This window comes from Solea senegalensis, linkage group LG18 (assembly GCF_019176455.1).
Source record: "Solea senegalensis isolate Sse05_10M linkage group LG18, IFAPA_SoseM_1, whole genome shotgun sequence".
NCBI classification, from domain to species: Eukaryota; Metazoa; Chordata; class Actinopteri; order Pleuronectiformes; family Soleidae; genus Solea; species Solea senegalensis.
Window position 1 is genome coordinate 7,986,941 of NC_058041.1, and position 17,256 is coordinate 8,004,196.

General features: G+C 39.6%; 2 protein-coding genes across 2 annotated transcripts; one reads left to right on the forward strand and one right to left on the reverse strand.

Moving 5' to 3' along the window:
- Positions 1-1,648: 1,648 nt before the first annotated feature.
- Positions 1,649-8,323, forward strand: LOC122759605 (kelch domain-containing protein 1-like). Its single transcript, XM_044014542.1, has 13 exons — positions 1,649-2,108; positions 2,888-2,958; positions 3,124-3,244; positions 4,121-4,233; positions 4,481-4,571; positions 4,736-4,834; positions 5,117-5,191; positions 5,712-5,770; positions 5,846-5,958; positions 6,137-6,209; positions 6,382-6,466; positions 7,093-7,172; positions 8,119-8,323. Exons 1-13 carry the CDS (start codon positions 2,007-2,009, stop codon positions 8,252-8,254), a joined length of 1,218 nt encoding a protein of 405 aa, XP_043870477.1. The 5' UTR covers positions 1,649-2,006; the 3' UTR covers positions 8,255-8,323.
- Positions 8,039-16,992, reverse strand: LOC122759606 (LIM and SH3 domain protein 1-like). The gene is made up of 7 exons (XM_044014543.1): positions 16,778-16,992; positions 15,085-15,179; positions 14,672-14,756; positions 11,809-11,916; positions 10,089-10,158; positions 9,917-9,996; positions 8,039-9,224 (listed from the first exon to the last, which is right to left on the reverse strand). Exons 1-7 carry the CDS (start codon positions 16,844-16,846, stop codon positions 9,051-9,053), a joined length of 681 nt encoding a protein of 226 aa, XP_043870478.1. The 5' UTR covers positions 16,847-16,992; the 3' UTR covers positions 8,039-9,050.
- Positions 16,993-17,256: the final 264 nt, after the last annotated feature.

Sequence of the window (17,256 nt, forward strand, 5' to 3'; positions counted from 1 at the left end):
ATGTAGGTATGAAGGAGATGCTTTAATTCACTTATATAAACTACCTGTAGGTAAAACCTGTAATTCAGCTTATGTTTTAATTTTGCTCGTTTGCAGTCAACTAAACCAACACATTTTAGATGGTGTGACGTCTGTTCAGAATCAGAGGCATGGCATGGAACAACAGAGCCAGTGTGACGACTACCACAGGTGTTAAGCAAGCAATATCAGAGCGAAATTACCTCAAAGGTAAGTTAAATTACCCAGTCGAACTTGTCGCCCGGAGGGGGCATAAAGAAGCTTAGTCAGCTCTGTTTTAAGACTAATGCATGTATAGAAAACAACAGTGCTGTTGTTCTGAAACAGAGTTCCTATGCATTTACTAATGCAAAACTATTTAGTGTTAGGCATAGGCTGTATAAAAAGTGGAGGTAGTCTGCTAGTTGCATTTCTAATATGCGATTTGACCAGCACCATGTCAAATCATGCTCTGTTGAAGAAGACCCAAAACTAGCTGTTGAGACCATAAACTCCTCAGGAAAATGTTTAATAATGTTTTAAATCAAGTGGCTTACTTTTCCACGACTTCCAGTCAACAGAGTTCTTTATCGCCCTCTGCTGGTTATTCAGTAAATTGGTACTTCCTGTTTGGACGGCCTACAAACAGAAACACTACCCACATTTTATAATATAACACAGTCTATGGTCCTGCATGATGTGTATTTACCCGGGTTCCACACAAAACCAAAAACATTGGTGTTTCATCTGTTTTTAAAAGCTTTAAAAGTGTATTGTGTGTTTCAGCAATCTGAGCTGGAAGTGATATCTGTGTAACCAGGGCCAGCCCTATGCCCAAGGCATTTTCTTTCATTTCTTACTATTATGTTATTATAAGGTATGTTCATTTGTTGAGTGAAGTATGGCACCCATGGGCAGATTTTGTATTCATATGCAGTATCGGAGGTGATAAGTACTGAATTACATTTACTCGTGTTACTGTAATGGAGTAGGTTTTTTGTGTACTTGCACTTTTTTTAAGTCATTTCTTACATTTTAAATCACATTTTTTTTTTAAAATGGCCTGACTTTCAAAAAAGAAATAATAATCACACACTGTAAACTTTGGCAGTGAATGGTGAGGCTCCAATGAGAGTTAAAGCACATGTGACCTTTGACCCATTTTGACTGATACAGTATATGTTTCCATATGTTCCCTTGTTAAAGACCTTGTTAAAAAAGTAACTAAGCAACTGTTACTGAGAACATTTTAAACAAGCTACTTTTTTACTTTAACTTGAGTAGATTTTTAGACCAGTACTTTTTTACGTGTACTTAAGTAAAATGTTATCAAAATAGTTGTAGTTTTACTACTTTTACTCTTTCCACCTCCGTATATATATTTTTTCTTTGAGTTTCTGTGGCGCACCCTCCCGCAGATGGCGCCCCAGGTGATTGCCAATATGGCGTTACAGCTCGATACAACAACGTATGTTGTGTAGATTTTGTGATTAACTTGCATTTGGAAGTATGTTGCAACACCTCCATGTTGGAGAGGTGGGTGGGTGGGTGGACAGGGGGCCCTTTACTCTTCTGCGTCCTGGCCCCTGTTTGTCTTCTAACGCGGCCCTGCTTTTAATCAGGGGACAGGTGCAGCCAATCATGTCCGCTGTGTAAAGTGAAATGAGAGACACCTGTGTCTCCTCTCCTCGCTTTAATTTTACTCGCTTTAAATTCACAAACAATAAGGGACAGTGAACAGTGAATCCCTTAAATAAATACTCGAGTTCAGTAAAGATGTCATATGAGTTCACTGGGTGGTTTGTTGTTTTTTGTGTCGTCGTCGTTACCCCCCTCCGGTAGAAGAAGACACACATAACTTAAAGGATCGTGATAATGGGAGGAGTAAACAGGCAAGCCTGAAAAACACGTTTCACCAGGATAAACCTCCTCCTCCCTCCTCCTTCTGTTCTCCAAAGCTGAAGAACATTTTATACTTTGTTGTTATTCGAGAGGTGAGTCAGAGGAGGATGGATGCTGCCGGGAGAGACGCGCCAGTGAGTCCGCAGGAGAGGAGCAGCCACACGGCGTTCATAGACAACAACACCCTGTATGTGTGGGGAGGTTATCGGGTAAGAAACTGCAGGTGTCATTGTTCCTGAGCAGGAGGAGCCACGTTGCAATGTATAACTCTGTTATCCTCTTCATTGTTGTGTATTTTTAAATGTTTATCATGAAATTAAAGTCATTCTGCCTCAGGTTTTAATGTTATGTAGTGTATTTTGTCTGCAAGTTGATAAATTAGACTTCTCTCTGCATCTGCAGCCTTCAAATATACCATAAAACTGCAACCAACATTCCTCTAAATCCGTTGAATTCGCAACAATTGAACTTACCAGTACAATACAAGCTTTGTTAGGTTATTTGTATCCAATAATGTAAAAACTGACAGTGTAATCCTGTGAGGAAAAAGCTTTTTCTCAGGAATCCAGGTTTTTCCACAGGAGGAACGTGTTTGAACAGGACAACATATGAGACTCCACAGTGTGACAAATTAAGGGGGAAAACACCTTGGAAAAATGAGAGGGGAGAAATAATAGATGCAGATGCTTCCACACACAGGTGCTCTCCATTGTACAATTATTAGCCTGGACTGGATGTACACTTTTCTAGTAGTTCATTCTGTTCTTTTTACTTTTTAAAAAATGTCACCTCTTCATATGTAGCTCCATCCTGATTATTGCCAGGGCCACAAAATCACACAGGAATAGAACACTCAAGATAACTGGACACTAGACATCAGGTTCTGCTGTTTGCTCTGCATTATTTCTCAGCTGGCTTCATTCAGCTGATAGTGGCTGCTAGTACACTGTGTTTTCATACACGCCTCTTATCTCCTGTTTCCTCACAGGTAGTTGATGGCGCAGATGTCATGTTGCCCAGTGATGAGATATGGCTCTGTGATTTGAACAGTGGGATGTGGTAAGATACAAGGAAGGCCCCCATTGTTGTATCAGCACGGAAGGAACACTTGATAATAAATAACATCTTGACATTTGAGCATCGCTGATAAACGTCACCCTTTAAAGTTGCTACAAACACTGACTCCACACGCTTTAATAGCGGCCTCTTTTCTTTGTGTGACAGGGAGCGGAGGGAGATCGCAGGCAGTGACGTCCCCCGAGACTTGTCAGGCTTCTGTGGCGCTCATGTCAACAGCACGCTCTACATTTTTGCAGGTTGTGACACCGTTGGATACACCAACGACGTGAGCGACTCGCACTGTTACTGTTTGCTAAAGCAGCTGTGCTCTCATGCGAAGTACAACTGCATGCAAATCATGACTTAGGCTATTATTTACAGGCAAGTTAATGCAAGTGTTGAAATACATTTATGATGTATTAGAGACATTGAAAAAGGACAGGGTTTTGTTATGGTGCAGTTGTTATTGTTGGTTTGGCCACTTTTGGTCCAAGCAGGAATATCCCAGCATGGGAATTGGTTCCTGTTGAATTGAAATTCAGTTATGACCTTTGAACTCATTTGCCTCACTCAAACATTGTTTCGACTCTCACACGAATGTCGAGCTGTTTGCCTAGAAAACGTAAAGGCTTTTCTCACTCCCTGTATGTTTTTTTTTTTTCTGAGCACAACCCAGCTTTTATAATTTGCCTTCCATATTTTAGAGAAAATTAATCCCCAACACCATCCTGGACATTCCTCTCAAATCGACACGTTTGCAGCAGAAACTGGGTCTGGGGAGAGAAATATTTGACAGACTTGCTGTAACATGAATTTGATGAGATAGAGAGCAAAAAATTAAAGTAAAATGCCGAAAGTTATGGAGGAAAAAAAAAAGCAAGTCTTGTTCACACTGGAGCAGCTCGGGTACAATGTCATGTTTTTCACAAGACAGTAAAAGCAAAAAACAAAAAAATTAATTTAATCCTCAGCCTGTGTGATGGTGGGATTTTGTACAGAAAGTCTCATATCAAACTATGTGGACACTGGAGATACTCCAGCTCGATCATCTCCATTTCAAGAGGCAGACGAGAAATCAAATGATTTTGAAACTGAACTTTGAAGTTCCTATTTGGTGGTTTTTGCTTTAACTGGAGTTTCTGATTTAACTCTTGTTTCGTAGATGTTCAGTGTCGTTCTCACCGAGCCGCATTACTCATGGAACAAAGTGACTGACGCCAAGGGAGAGACGCCATCGCCCCGAAACAAACACTCCTGCTGGGTACACAGAGACAGGTCAGTTCAGCCTCTGAAGAAAAGGTGGACTGGTGCATACAAACGGCTGAACTTTTTTTGACGAGCCTTACAGTAGTTTTTGCTTTTTGAAAATTCTTATTCATACACCAAAATTGACTATTTGAAATGTGCACTAAATGCTGTCATGGTACTTAATGGAATGGAATTAATGAAATCCTTTCTATAGCACTTTGTGTTTCCCTCTGTAGTTTCACATTCTGCCCATTTTGTTGTTGTGTCTATGCAGATTAATTTACTTTGGCGGATATGGCTGTAAAACCATAGGGCAAGTGCGGAACACATCTTCGTCTAGCTTCGTCATGGATGAGATGTCCTTGGTAATTATTGATCGCAAGAAATTTGCAGAAATGTTATTTTGTGCAAATGCAACCATTGGTAGAACATTGAGCTGATCGTGTAGTTAATCTGTGAAATAATTTACGTATTATTCATCGAAACGCACAATTCTAAAGTGCCCCACACAACGCTTTTCTTTCTTTAGACAACAATCGGCGACACAATGTTCAGGTTTTGGGGCTGGAACAATGAAGTGAATGTTTTTGATACACGCACTGCAACATGGACTGTGCCTGAGACTCAGGTGAGTAAAAGAATGTATTAATGTGGTTACTTTTTTCTTCTTTCTGCAGCTGCAAGCATAGATATTGTTAATTTTATTTCAGACAAAAAATAGGAGATTTATCTGTAAAATGCTGCTGCTGTACACACACCAACTCCCTCAGTCAAGTCTGATAGTTTTGCGTGACGGTGCAGGTTTTTAGGTGAAGGATGCAGCCTACTAATGTTTTATTGTTTCTGTTACTGCAGACTTAACAGAAGCAAAAACAATCATGAACCATATTTGTGATTTTTGAACGTGCAGGGATCGGCTCCTACTCCCAGAGATTGCCATTCCACCGCCCTTCTGGGGAACAAGGGTTACGTTTCAGGTGGTGCGGTGAGTTTAAAATCTAATCCTCATCTTAACCGTAAATGCTATACTGCCATACTGAGACAAAAAGGTTTTTTCATGATTTTTATTTTAGTTTTCTCTGTTCTGAAAAAGGGAAATATTTTCTTTTTTATACAATAGTCTGCTTCTAACTTTGCGGTCACAGTTTAGAGGAGGCACTTTCCTGTTTCAACATCCCTTTCCTGTTATGTGACGGTGCCCTTGTGCACAGTCGGATCCTTTTTTTTAAATAAGTTGATTTCTCCGGGTTTAGTGATTAGCCTGTTGACCTCAGTCCCACCCAACGCCTATGAGATAGAGATAGAATATCCCTGCAGCCATTTTTTTGCAGCAGTGTGTACTTGCTGATTACTCTCCAAATATGAAAACCTTTAGCTATATACTGTATCTGACCCTGTTATGGTTTATACATCCTTATATTACTGTTACAGGAACAGTTTAGTTGATTTAAAAGCAACATGTTTTTTTTTTTTTTCTAATGGTTGAGCATTATGATTATTTACAGGAGACGCCAGAGATGGACATGTTCTGCTTGGACTTAGAAAGCTGGACTTGGACTAAATTGTAAGACCCTTCGTTCTTCTCAAAACATTTTACTTTTTGTTTTAATTGTTTTACAACTGTATAACTCTTCATCAGTGACATCCCCCTGTCCTGTTCACCCATGGGGCGCTCCATGCACGCCATGGCGGCCATATCCGATCATGCAGTCCTTGTATACGGAGGTCTCGGCACAGACGGAAACACACTCAGTAAGTCTCAGTTATGGCGCATCGATCTCTTGTATCTCTACAGTCGAGTGTGCCGTGTCCACACTGAATTTGAGCCTTCAAATATGGACAAGGTTTTGATGCCAGTCTAAGAACCAGATTTCATCTTAAGTTAAAACTCCCTGCTGTGTAATCTCATTTGTCACAAATCTTCTCCTAGATGACGCTTGGCTGTTTAACACGCTCAAAAGAGAGTGGACCAACATGAACCATGCACACGAGGGCAAGCCCAGGTAGTTTGTTCAGACACTATGGAAAAATGAGGTGGTTAATGATGTTAAAATGTTTATGTATCAAGCATGGATAAAAGATGCAAATAAAACTACGGCACTTGAATATGATCATAGATTTATTTAATTATTTGTTATCATAGTTCTATAATTGCCCACATTCTTTTCCCCTCAGAGTTTGCCACACAGCGAATCTCGGAAATGACGGCGACGTCGTCGTGTTCGGTGGAAGCAGTAACCTTTGTATTGTCGCAGACACGGTATGTGACGACGGGAAAGCTCTTTATTTGCGAGTTCTTTCTTTCATGGCCACCTCACCTTTTTTTTGTGCAGTACTTGGTAGTTATTTTCTAACCTTATTTGTTCATTTAGACATCAGTAAATATTGCAGCACTAATCTGCGGTAAATTTTTGAGGGGAACTAATTATGGACTCAGTTTAACTGTTACATAAATACATCTTAAGTGATTTAGTGGGGGTCAAAGTGCACTTGTGTGTTACTGCAGTGATTTCACACGTGGAGCCAGCGAATGTAAAGACATTTGTTTTCATTTAATGTGTCAGCTCAGAACAGAAGTTAGAATTACTGAATAGCTGAAAAAATGTTTGTGAAAAATACTACTACTACTACTAGGGGACAATCAAAGCCTCCTCAGTGTTACCATGTGGAAGAATAGAAGGTAGAATATTGGTAAAATGAAGGATTGGATATGTGTATGTCTCTGTTCCAAAGTCCATGGCATCCACACTTGTTGTGAAGGTATTTCAAATAATTGCTGAAGGAACATGAGTTTTCTATCATTTCAGTATGTAGCAATGTAATCGTTTACACTCGCATCCCTCCTAATGTGACATGTGTCATATTTGTCAATCTTCCTGTTTTCAGATGGTGGTTCTCAGAGCGCCATCACAACATCACTGCAGCAACATGATCGTCTTTCAGATGCAGCCATACTCCCTCTCCAGGTACAATTTGGTGGCTGACTGAACTGCAACTATGCATTTCTTGTTACTGCATATTATGTACAGTACACAGGTGGTTACATGTGAGAAGTTGTTTGCATGTCCTTTCCAGTCGCGCATGGTTAAGCCAGTTTAAACAAAGTCTCACACACACACACACACACTATTAAACGTGAGTTATTTATATTCTCACACTAAGCTGCTCCCTGTTGGGGCCCCGTGCACATTCACGCACTACAGCGGACAAGGTGCTGTGCTAATGAGCTTTACCTTGTTCTGTAGGGGTTTTTCTTTTCCATTTGTTTTAACCAATGCAGTGTTATTTGATGGTTCAAGCTAAAGTTTCACCATATTTATAAAAATACCTCCTGTAGTTAAAAAAAATATTTAGGTTATATGGTCGGAGCTGCAATCACCTTTTGGCAAGTGTATTCCAAAAAGTAAGAATTACTGGGTGAAGTATAATCTGCCGAATACTACTACCCTCATGAATGAAACCAATTAAAATAACTTTATGAGTGCAAATGTGCATTTTATGGGTTGTACTGTCAATTTAAAGTTATTCAAACAAGTAAAAAGGAGTGGGTGAGGTATAATCTGCTAAATATTAGCCTCATGAATGAAGTGGTAGGAACTGAAATCACGTTCACGGGAACAATCTGGGAATCACTGAATGGGGAAGGATTACTTCTGACCACTGAAATGATTCCTTTCCTTAATTTGCTTCAAACTACCACACATGAAGTAACTTCTGTAATGTACAGACACAACATTGTAAAAGTATCTGACAATACTTTCATAAATCCATAAATTACTTTTGGACAAAGACAAAAAAAAAGATGAACATGAAACACCCAAATGTCTGAAGATCAAGGAGAAAGAAAATACTTTATTTTTGCCCATAAAAATCCTATTTTATTAACCTTTTCTTTTTCACCCATCTCTACAGATTGTGTGAAGACTTTGTTGGGAAAAACCCACAGCTGTTTGTGAGGCAACTTAACTGGCTGCCACCAAAACTGAAGACCAAAGTGGACAAGAGAGTGGCATTTTTCTCCAGCTTGACACCCTGTCTTACAGATTAATAACTGTTTTTACAAAGCTACTCAGTTTTTTTGTCAATAATGATTTATGTACTGTATTTAAAAAAAACATGGTGCTGGTTTAATTGTTTTAACTTAGGGAAATCTAATTTGTAAATAAAGTCTTTGCCTTATTTTTTTAAAGTTTAATTGGGTAACATTTTACTTCATGTTATGATTTATGTTCAAAGTGTTTCTGAATAAAGAGATTGCTATATATGTATTTTATTCTGGTGTTTATTTACACACTGAAAGGTAAAGTAGAATCCAATAAGGGTGCATTTTTGTCAGACAAAAGCAGGAATGACCCAAAACAATTTTTAGTCTTCAATCACAAATGCACATGTTTTTATTCAACCTAACGGTTTTAAAAAAGTTTTAAATCATATACCAAAGTTTCTCTTTTTCAATAAGCATTAATGAAGTGAACTGTGGCAGATGTTACAAATGGGTTATTACAGATTACTGCACTGTATGTCTGAGGGGCATTAAAAAGTAAGTATTTCCTGAGATGGAAGGAAAATCTGTCATATTTTCATATATTTTACATATATATTGTTCTTCTGTTTCTACTTCCTCTTTTGTGGGTCTCATTTACATATTTAAAATCCTTGCGACTCCACTTTGTTCCTCTCTACAGTAAAAGCTCAACTTGAAGAACCTATAACTATTACTGCTGATAAAAGCCAAGAAATGGGCAGAAAGTAGCATTTCAATACCCTTTTTTTTGTTGATTTCGAGAAGAGGCCTGATTGAGTGGTGAAAGCAGATACGTGCCACTGGAGGTGTGTTGTCTGCTTTACACGGGCCGTACATAGTTGGCAGGGAGCATGCCTCGCTGCCCCGTACGCTGGTTACAACCGAACATCCATCCCTCGTCTATTGGCTCCACGTCTAGGATCAGATCTCCCTCCAGCAAAGAGACTTCATCCGCTTCTGCTGCTGCGTAGCTGTACAGAGCCTGGTATCGCTTCTGCGTGTGTGTGTGTGGAACCACAGGAGAAATTAGTAACACAGATGCACTGACATGCTACACATGATGACTTTCACTCCACTGCTTTCCCTCTAACTATCTTTGTTACTCGTTACTACCAAATAAAATCAGAAGAAGAAGAGTTGGTATTGGTCACTTTTGTAGTCTTGATGAGCTCGATCTTTCATACACATTCACGCGCTGCAACATGGCGTTAAGTGTCTTGCTCAATACAGACCAGCAGAGTCAGAAATTGAACCCACAACCCTCATGTTTAAAGACAACTCGCCTTACCACTGAGCTACCAATGCTTTTTTTTAAAACTTTTACTTCTAAAACTTAAGTATTTTTATATCAAAACATTACTTATGATATCTGATACTTAAGTACAGTAAATGTCAAATACTTTAAGACTTTTACTGAAGTAATATTATAAAAAGTGAATTCAACTTCTACCAAAGTCATTTTCTGGCAAGATACTTGTACCTTTACTCATGTGTCCCCTTTAGATACTTTATACAAGACTGAAAGTAATTACTTAATATAAATATAATATGCCCAATATTATACATTTGTATTGATTGATTCGTTCATAAATGTCTTGTAGCAGCATATCAATGCAATGCCATTGAATGATCACATGAACATGTAATGACGTGTGTGTTGTGTGTGTGTTTATGCAATAGCCTTACCCCTCCACTAGATGGGGCTACAGCAGCAGGGCGCAAATGTTCAGCTGGCTGCCTGAGAGTTTCAGGTGGGGATGGTTGATCTTCAACACACACACACACATTTGTAAACATTTGCTACAGTGATTATGGTGATAAGAATATAACCTTTAAATGTTTAAAGGTTGTGTCTCACCTTGTCTGTTCTCAGGAGGAGGTGCGTCACTTCGAATTTTACTCTTCTCAAAATCTTCATGGTACTTTATCTACACACACACACACACACACACAGGGCAGCAACATACACATTACACCACATGAGGGCGCAGCACTCAAAATTTAACAGCTGACCAGGAAGTTTTCTCACTGAGAGACAAGTAGTTCACCATTTTAGGAGGTGCTTCTGAGGGTGCACACTGACTCATTCACTCAGGCTGTACTTTCTCTTTATACTCTGTGTTCTGGTGTTTTACATCTTGTCTGCAGTTGTTGTGGCCCCTGATTCGAGAGAAGCACCGTTGAGTCTAAGTCTGACTTAATCAGCAAACAGAGATGATGTTAAGATTGATAATCCAGTATTTCAGAATACGTATCCAGGTTGTTTTTACGAAAATCTTGGTGCTTGATTGATAAAAATCAACTCACACAGGCTGATTTTTGAGCTGTGATATTCACACAACATTAACTAAGTCCATCAGGGGCCACTGCGATGCAGAGGTTGAATGTGAAATGAAGTGAATGTGCTTTGAGCTTTTACAGGCTGGAAGAGGAAGCTGAATGTCGATTAAGAAAAACAAGGACCAGCCCCCCTGTGTCCTCGGCAGACCTCGAGAGGAACAGATAGAAAACAAGCTGGTGGGAAAAAGACTGGAAGAGCGAGAGTGAATTAAAAAAACAACAACAGCAACAAAAAAAAACTCAAAGAAGGAGGGAGGGGAGGGGGTGGAAAAAAAGAAGAAAAAAAAGATAAAACTAATGAAAACATTTGTCGCTGGAGTTTGGCCTTTTGACATTGCATAGCTTATCAACAAGCATTCCTTTCTACAACTGCGGAGAAAATGTGTGTTTCAGAATGGTATGCGTGCATCTACCAAGTCTCTTTGTGTGTGTGTGTGTGTGTGTGTGTGTGTGTGTGTGTGTGTGTGTGTGTGTGTGTGTGTGTGCGTGCAGTGGAGAGCGTGGCATTGATTTGTGTCCACAGCTGAGAGACTTTGACCATATAGGGCAGCTGCTGCTCAGTGGACACAGAGAAATGTCTGAAATGTGCCTCTGTGTGTGTGTGTGTGTGTGTGTGTGTGTGTGTGTGTGTGTGCGTGTGTGTGTGTGTGCGCGCAGGATCACACTGTGACATGATGCTTCACTGCTGTCTGGAGCAGTTTGTGCTCTGTGCTCACTGTGATACCAGCCTGCAAATCCTCAAACCTGAAACTCTACTGGACCCTGGTGATGACTTAGTGTTGTATCTGTTCATTTCATTTCATATCAGTGAGAAAACTTAAAACAGTTGTTTTTCAAAGTAGATTGAGTGAGAGTTTCCTCTCAGGGCAAACGTCAAGAATTGTTCTCATTTTAAACTTGAGAAATAAATGTTACCAGTTTGACTTGGAACAGAATGATTGCTTCTGGTGCTTTTCAAAGACAATGTACCCTAGAGATAATCTGTAGAAAAAATTCTGTATCCTCCCATTGTTAAACTTACCTTTAACATCTAACCTCTGAATTGCTGTCCTTTTTTGTTGTTGACATTTGTTTTACAATTTATCTTGCATGTCACTCAAATCCATTTAAAACATTCACAATTAAACTTCTGCAGCCTAATCAGAAATGTCCCTGAAAATCAGATCCGTGTCTCTCAAATGTTCATCGTAAGAGATCAGCTGTGTCGTTTGTGTTTTACTCATTGTGACTGCACCTACGTTACTGATCTGGTCTTGCGTCTTCTTCAACCGCTGCATCTCCGGAGTGTCGACCACCACGCTGAACCCTCTGCCCTTGTTCTTCTCAAAGTCCTCCTTGTAAAGGGCCTTCAGATTTATGAGGAAAAACAAGACATTATTTTTGGGGAAGGGGAGGGGATACACTTGCTAGAAATCGAGGTAAAGGAAGCTCTGCTTAGCATAGCAATGCTAAATAAATGCAACTGTTTCTTCTTGAAATTAAATAATGCTCACTACTGTTAATGTTACATCTAGTTCCTAGTTTCAGTTCTTTTAATACTAAATACTAAAGTACCTGGCAGCTGCCTTTAGCTCTTTACTTACAATCAAATCTAATAATATCTTAGTTTCATCTGTAAAAGAACGAGTTATTCACAGCATTCGTGGTCTCAGCCCGTCACGGCATGTTCTTGTTACAGGATGTAGGCCTTTTTGGTGATTTTCAAACTGTTATCCTTCACTGTAAAAGTATTTCTTGGTTGTAACAATGCTTTTAGGCAATAACTCTTATATTGCTGGAAAGACTGTGTGTTTTCTTTTTAAATGGTGGCCACATTTGTAAGGAAAATGCCTTTGTGGGTTGAGCAGCAGAGTTTTGTATGTGGGCTGTGCCCATGAAAAACTTGTCAAATCTTCTCTGCCAATGCCAGACAAGGTTTGTTTGAGATATCGAGATGAGATTCTGCAACCAGTGGCAATCCCTCTATCCTCCAAAGCGACAACGGGGGTTTATCAGAGACTGCCTCCAGAAATTGGGAGTGGAGAGGATGGAATGACCCGCCTGCAGTCCTGACCAACCCCATTGAACACTTGTGGGATCAGCTTCGTGCCAGAGTGACCAACACAACAGAAATTGGCTGACTTTTGGCCATTCCATAGCAGTGTGTGTGAGATCAAGCTGGTGACCAGCACGAGGAGAAGGAGGAGGAGGTGCCAGGCTTTTGTGGCCGTGTTATGGTTCTTCCACATGCTACTGAGGCTCCTGTTTGTTAAATTAATGTCTTGCAAATATGTCTTCAGACTTCAATCAACCAATCCAATAAATGACACCAAACCAGAGTTAGTAGCAGAAAAAGTTGTTTGGCATCGACAGAGAAGATTTGTCAAGTTTTTCATTGGTGCATAACCCACATACTCAACTCTGCTGCTCAACCCACAAAGGCATGAAATTAACAGACGTTCCTTACTTTTTCTGCTAAGTTTATATACATGTACTGTACAATGGTGTATGTTATTTAGGGCACAATAGCAGAAGGCAAGCAGCAACAGTAAATCTGACATCACCTGACTACATCACATCGAGACCACTTAGGAAGGATTTAGCAAACAGGTTGGCGTGTAAGAAGAGTTTTGAATGCAGACGTGCATGTGACGAGAATGGAAATGGGCCATGAAGGTTGTATCATTGTTATGTTTTTGTTTCCTCCGCAGTTATTTAGTAGAACTGGGTGTTTGTTACTGATCTGTTCTCGTGACTTCTTCCCTCTCTGCATCTCTCCAGAGTGTTGGCCAACACACTGAAACCTTTTCCAAGTCCTCCTTACAGAGCGCATGCTAATTTGTAATTCGTCAGGATTTAGGGAAACTCAGTGTTGCATTTAAAATCAGAGAGACTTAAGAGGTTAGGTTGTGAGCTTGAGGATGGCTGTGTCCTTCAAAATGACCGTAAATACTATATCATACATCATACATTACACCATTTTAATGAGCTTTTAACAGCTGTTTGTCCAGGTTCCTTGTAGACCACGGCATGAACAGAAACACTTATGACATTAAACCATGCTAAAATGTTCATTTGAAGGCAAATCCGAGATACCCCCAACACACACACACACACAAACGAGTCATGATCTTGCTATGAGGAATATGCTGTCTCAGAGAGAGAGAGAGAGAGAGAGAGAGAGAGGGAGAAAGAGCTCGACTACGAGACTTTTATGGTTATAAACAAAGCGAACTGGGTTGGTTGGATGAGACGAGAAAGGACACACACACACACACAGGCAGAGAGGAAGGGGGAGAGGAAACAGATTTGGTGTAAATCTGATCACAGTGTTATCATAACATCAGTGTGGCATAACAGTTGTGTTTCACAAAATGGGTTTTAACCAAAAATGGATGTGAGTTTGTGAGGTTAGGACTTTTTTTTGTAAATCTTTTAATTCACTTAAGTGATGAGCTTGTTTTTGCAGTCACAGCATGAGGGACTGGTATTGCTCACATGCAGGTAGCCAGGCCTGACTTTGTTCAAAAACACGAGAGTGGCTTTAAAGCTCACTAAGTTGTTTGTTCTGACATATACATACAGGCATGAAAAAAATCCCAATCTCGTTTAGACTTATACAGTATATGGAATACCGACAGTGCACATTCTTTTTCCTCTTGCACATGAGGAAAAGAATAAAAAACAAACCCTGAAGTAAAACTTTAAGTGTAAAGGAATCTCATCAAGACTTATCCCTTCAATCAGGTGAGGTTGCTGGCTTGAACAGTGCGAGTAGATTAGAGTTTAAGAACACTAGTGAAGGCTGCCAACTAGGCTGAGTTGAGATGGTGCCACATGAGAGACCAAAGGGAGGAGAGATTTTTTTCTTTTTTTAAATGTGCTGTCAAATTTATGATCACTTATAGCGTCTCTCGTTTTTAGTATTCACACAAAAGGCTTAATCATAGGAATCCAACTGTCTTTGAGAGCAGAGCTGAGAATTGCGTCCTCATCTCCTGCCGTGAGACAGACGCGGATAAACAGAGAGTCATGGCGATGCAGTGAGATTAGGGAGAGTATCTATGGCAGTGAGATAAAGCAGAGACAGAATGCCAGCACTGGTCAGCGAAGATTTCTCACCTGACTATTGAGCATGGTCTGTTGCTTCAGACGCAGATTCTCGGGGGTGTCGGTCACAATAGTGAAGGAGGTTTTGGGGTAATGCCTGCAAGTAAACAGAAGGATTACAGCAAAACATGTATTCTAAATGTACTGATCAGCCACAACATTACAACCTGGTGAAATGAGAAATAGTACTGTACTTATGCTCACATCATCATTTCAAAACTTAAGGTTTCATTTTGTAATTTGAAGTCCATTGTTAAAGGTTTTTTTTCATGTTCATGTGAAGATCTAACATTTCACTTTTTCACAGCTATTATGATCTGTCTGTCTGCTCACACTTCCCTTTTTCCATCACTTCCACTGCACCAAAATGACTCTCTAGTTGTTCTTTTTAATTATCAGGTGTCCATTGTGGTGTAAACACTCACATACTGCAGTAAGGTTTCTTCTCAAATCCCTTGTAGTTGTTCATGCTCAGGGCCATCTTGCACACCTCGCAGCTGAAACATCCTTTGTGCCAATACTAGGAGCAAAAAGAGCAAATGTTTACACATATACATAAACATCCCAGAGGCTTATGTCCAGCTGTTAATCAACCACGACAGAATTCTAATACTAATGGTTTAAATCAATGGGCTTTGTATCAGCTGAAAAAACAGAAAACTTGCAGTGAGACTTGCAGGGAAACTGGAAAAAACCCTGTAAGCACAGCTGTACTGTTGACCTTGTGCTGTTGACAGCCATTCAGTTCCAATTAAACATAGCTACAGAGCAATCATGTAAATGTGGATCCATTTTACAAGATGAATACTGGAAAATGACTTGGTGAGTCAGTTTGTAGTAGATCAACTACCCCATTTCACTATTTACATGATTTTCTTGCTTAGTGTTACTGTTCATACACATGTTTCTTCATGTGGAGAAGACATCTTAGTGTCACAAATCTATAAAAAAAAGTCAAACTGAGCCACTGCCTTGAGGTTTCTAACTGTGTTTGCTGTTTATTCATTATAACATGTCATGTCTCAACAATTAACAGCTACATGTACGCCAATCTGTGTAAAGAAAAAACACCTTTGAGTGTAACCCACATAATGCATTAATATCTGAAGCGATGATAGAGATTTAAAACAATTCAGCTCAATCAGAATAAGTTATTCTCCTTTGACTGTGTCCCAAACCTGACTTAATTAACCCAGAGTTTCGTCTCTGTTGAGTACAACTAAACTAAACTAAAGTTTGTCTAGCTATTCTTTTTAAGACTCTGCACTGACTTTCAATCAATTGGTCAACCTAAATCTTAACTAGAACCAGTTAATGCCAAACCCTAACCTGAACTTAACAACAGTTCAAATACTGAGCTTGAACTCTAGTTCCACAGAAATCAGGGTCTACTTCGTTAGGACCAGGTTTTGGGGTCCATGAAGACTGGTGTTTTTAACAGAAAAGGTCCTAAAAGGTTTGCGCAGACTTAGTATTCAGGACACTCTTGGACATAATGCATTCCCAAACCCCTTATCCTAACCTTAACCATCACAGATGCCTAACTTACCGTTACCCTAACCCTAAAGTAAAGTCTTAATCCTTTAAAAAATCCCTTTAAGGGGTGAAAGCCCTAACCCGGCCAAAAGAGCCTCACTTTTTTGTGTCACAGTTTTTAACATTGGTCAGTGTTTATCTACCGGATGTGGCTCTCATTCTCATAACTCCCTTAATGTGTGTGTGTGTGTGTGTCTCTGTGTGTGTGTGGGTGTGGGTGATTGTACAGCATGGGTGATTGTGTATCATACATATGCTCAAAATTATAATAGGCAACCACAAATGCCAGACAAATAACAAAGAAAAGCAGAGGGATCACTGTTTCATTACAAGTGGTGTAAAAAATAGTTAACAAGAATAAATGATAAATAACAAACAACAACAAAGGTAAAAGGTCTTCTTTTAAAAAACGAGAATACTTCAAAGTGTGTTGGGAACTTGAAGCAAAATTCCTACTCATAATTGTCATCTTTTGATATGAAAATGCAGCCATAAAGCACATAACACGTTTTAATTTAACAAAATCTATGTCAAATATTACATAATAACAATATTAAAGGTCACATATGTGTTGCACCTTACCTTATCAAGGCAGTTGATTTTTTCTGTTGGGTAAACTGGCTTTTTGCATCTTCCACAGGGCGGATTCATTTTTTTTAACACTACACAAAGAAAAATAATGACTGAATAATGACGGGAGAAAATAAGTAAAAAGCTTTTAAAAGTCAGGGCACAGATTGTGATGAGTGGCCGGGACACTTCTCCTGCAGGCAATTCAATTAATACACGGACGCTACTTCAGGCTGAGGAGGAGTCAAGTCAGGAGCGCGACGCCTTCATGTTCCCACAGAAATGGTCGGATTTAAGAACTTTATTTGAATTGAGTGTATAACACACGGCACGGCGGTAAATGATAAAATGAAGATCAAGATGCACAGTAGACGAGGTACTGTAGTTTTTATTGTAGTTCACCATACCTCATCTAAACCTGCCGCTGCCACGTTTATCATTTATATCCTCATGTGAAACACAGACACTAAACTTAATCCAAAGTATTTTAT

Excerpts from the sequence above, each read along its gene's own strand:
- LOC122759605 (XM_044014542.1), top strand. The coding sequence starts at position 2,007 with ATGGATGCTGCCGGGAGAGACGCGCCAGTGAGTCCGCAGGAGAGGAGC. Across the intron at positions 2,109-2,887 it reads ATGTGTGGGGAGGTTATCGG|GTAGTTGATGGCGCAGATGT; the intron begins GTAAGAAACTGC and ends GTTTCCTCACAG. Across the intron at positions 4,234-4,480 it reads TGCTGGGTACACAGAGACAG|ATTAATTTACTTTGGCGGAT; the intron begins GTCAGTTCAGCC and ends GTGTCTATGCAG.
- LOC122759606 (XM_044014543.1), bottom strand. The coding sequence starts at position 16,846 with ATGAATCCGCCCTGTGGAAGATGCAAAAAGCCAGTTTACCCAACAGAA. Across the intron at positions 11,917-14,671 it reads AGACCATGCTCAATAGTCAG|GCCCTTTACAAGGAGGACTT; the intron begins GTGAGAAATCTT and ends ATAAATCTGAAG. Across the intron at positions 9,225-9,916 it reads TAGCCCCATCTAGTGGAGGG|AAGCGATACCAGGCTCTGTA; the intron begins GTAAGGCTATTG and ends ACACACACGCAG.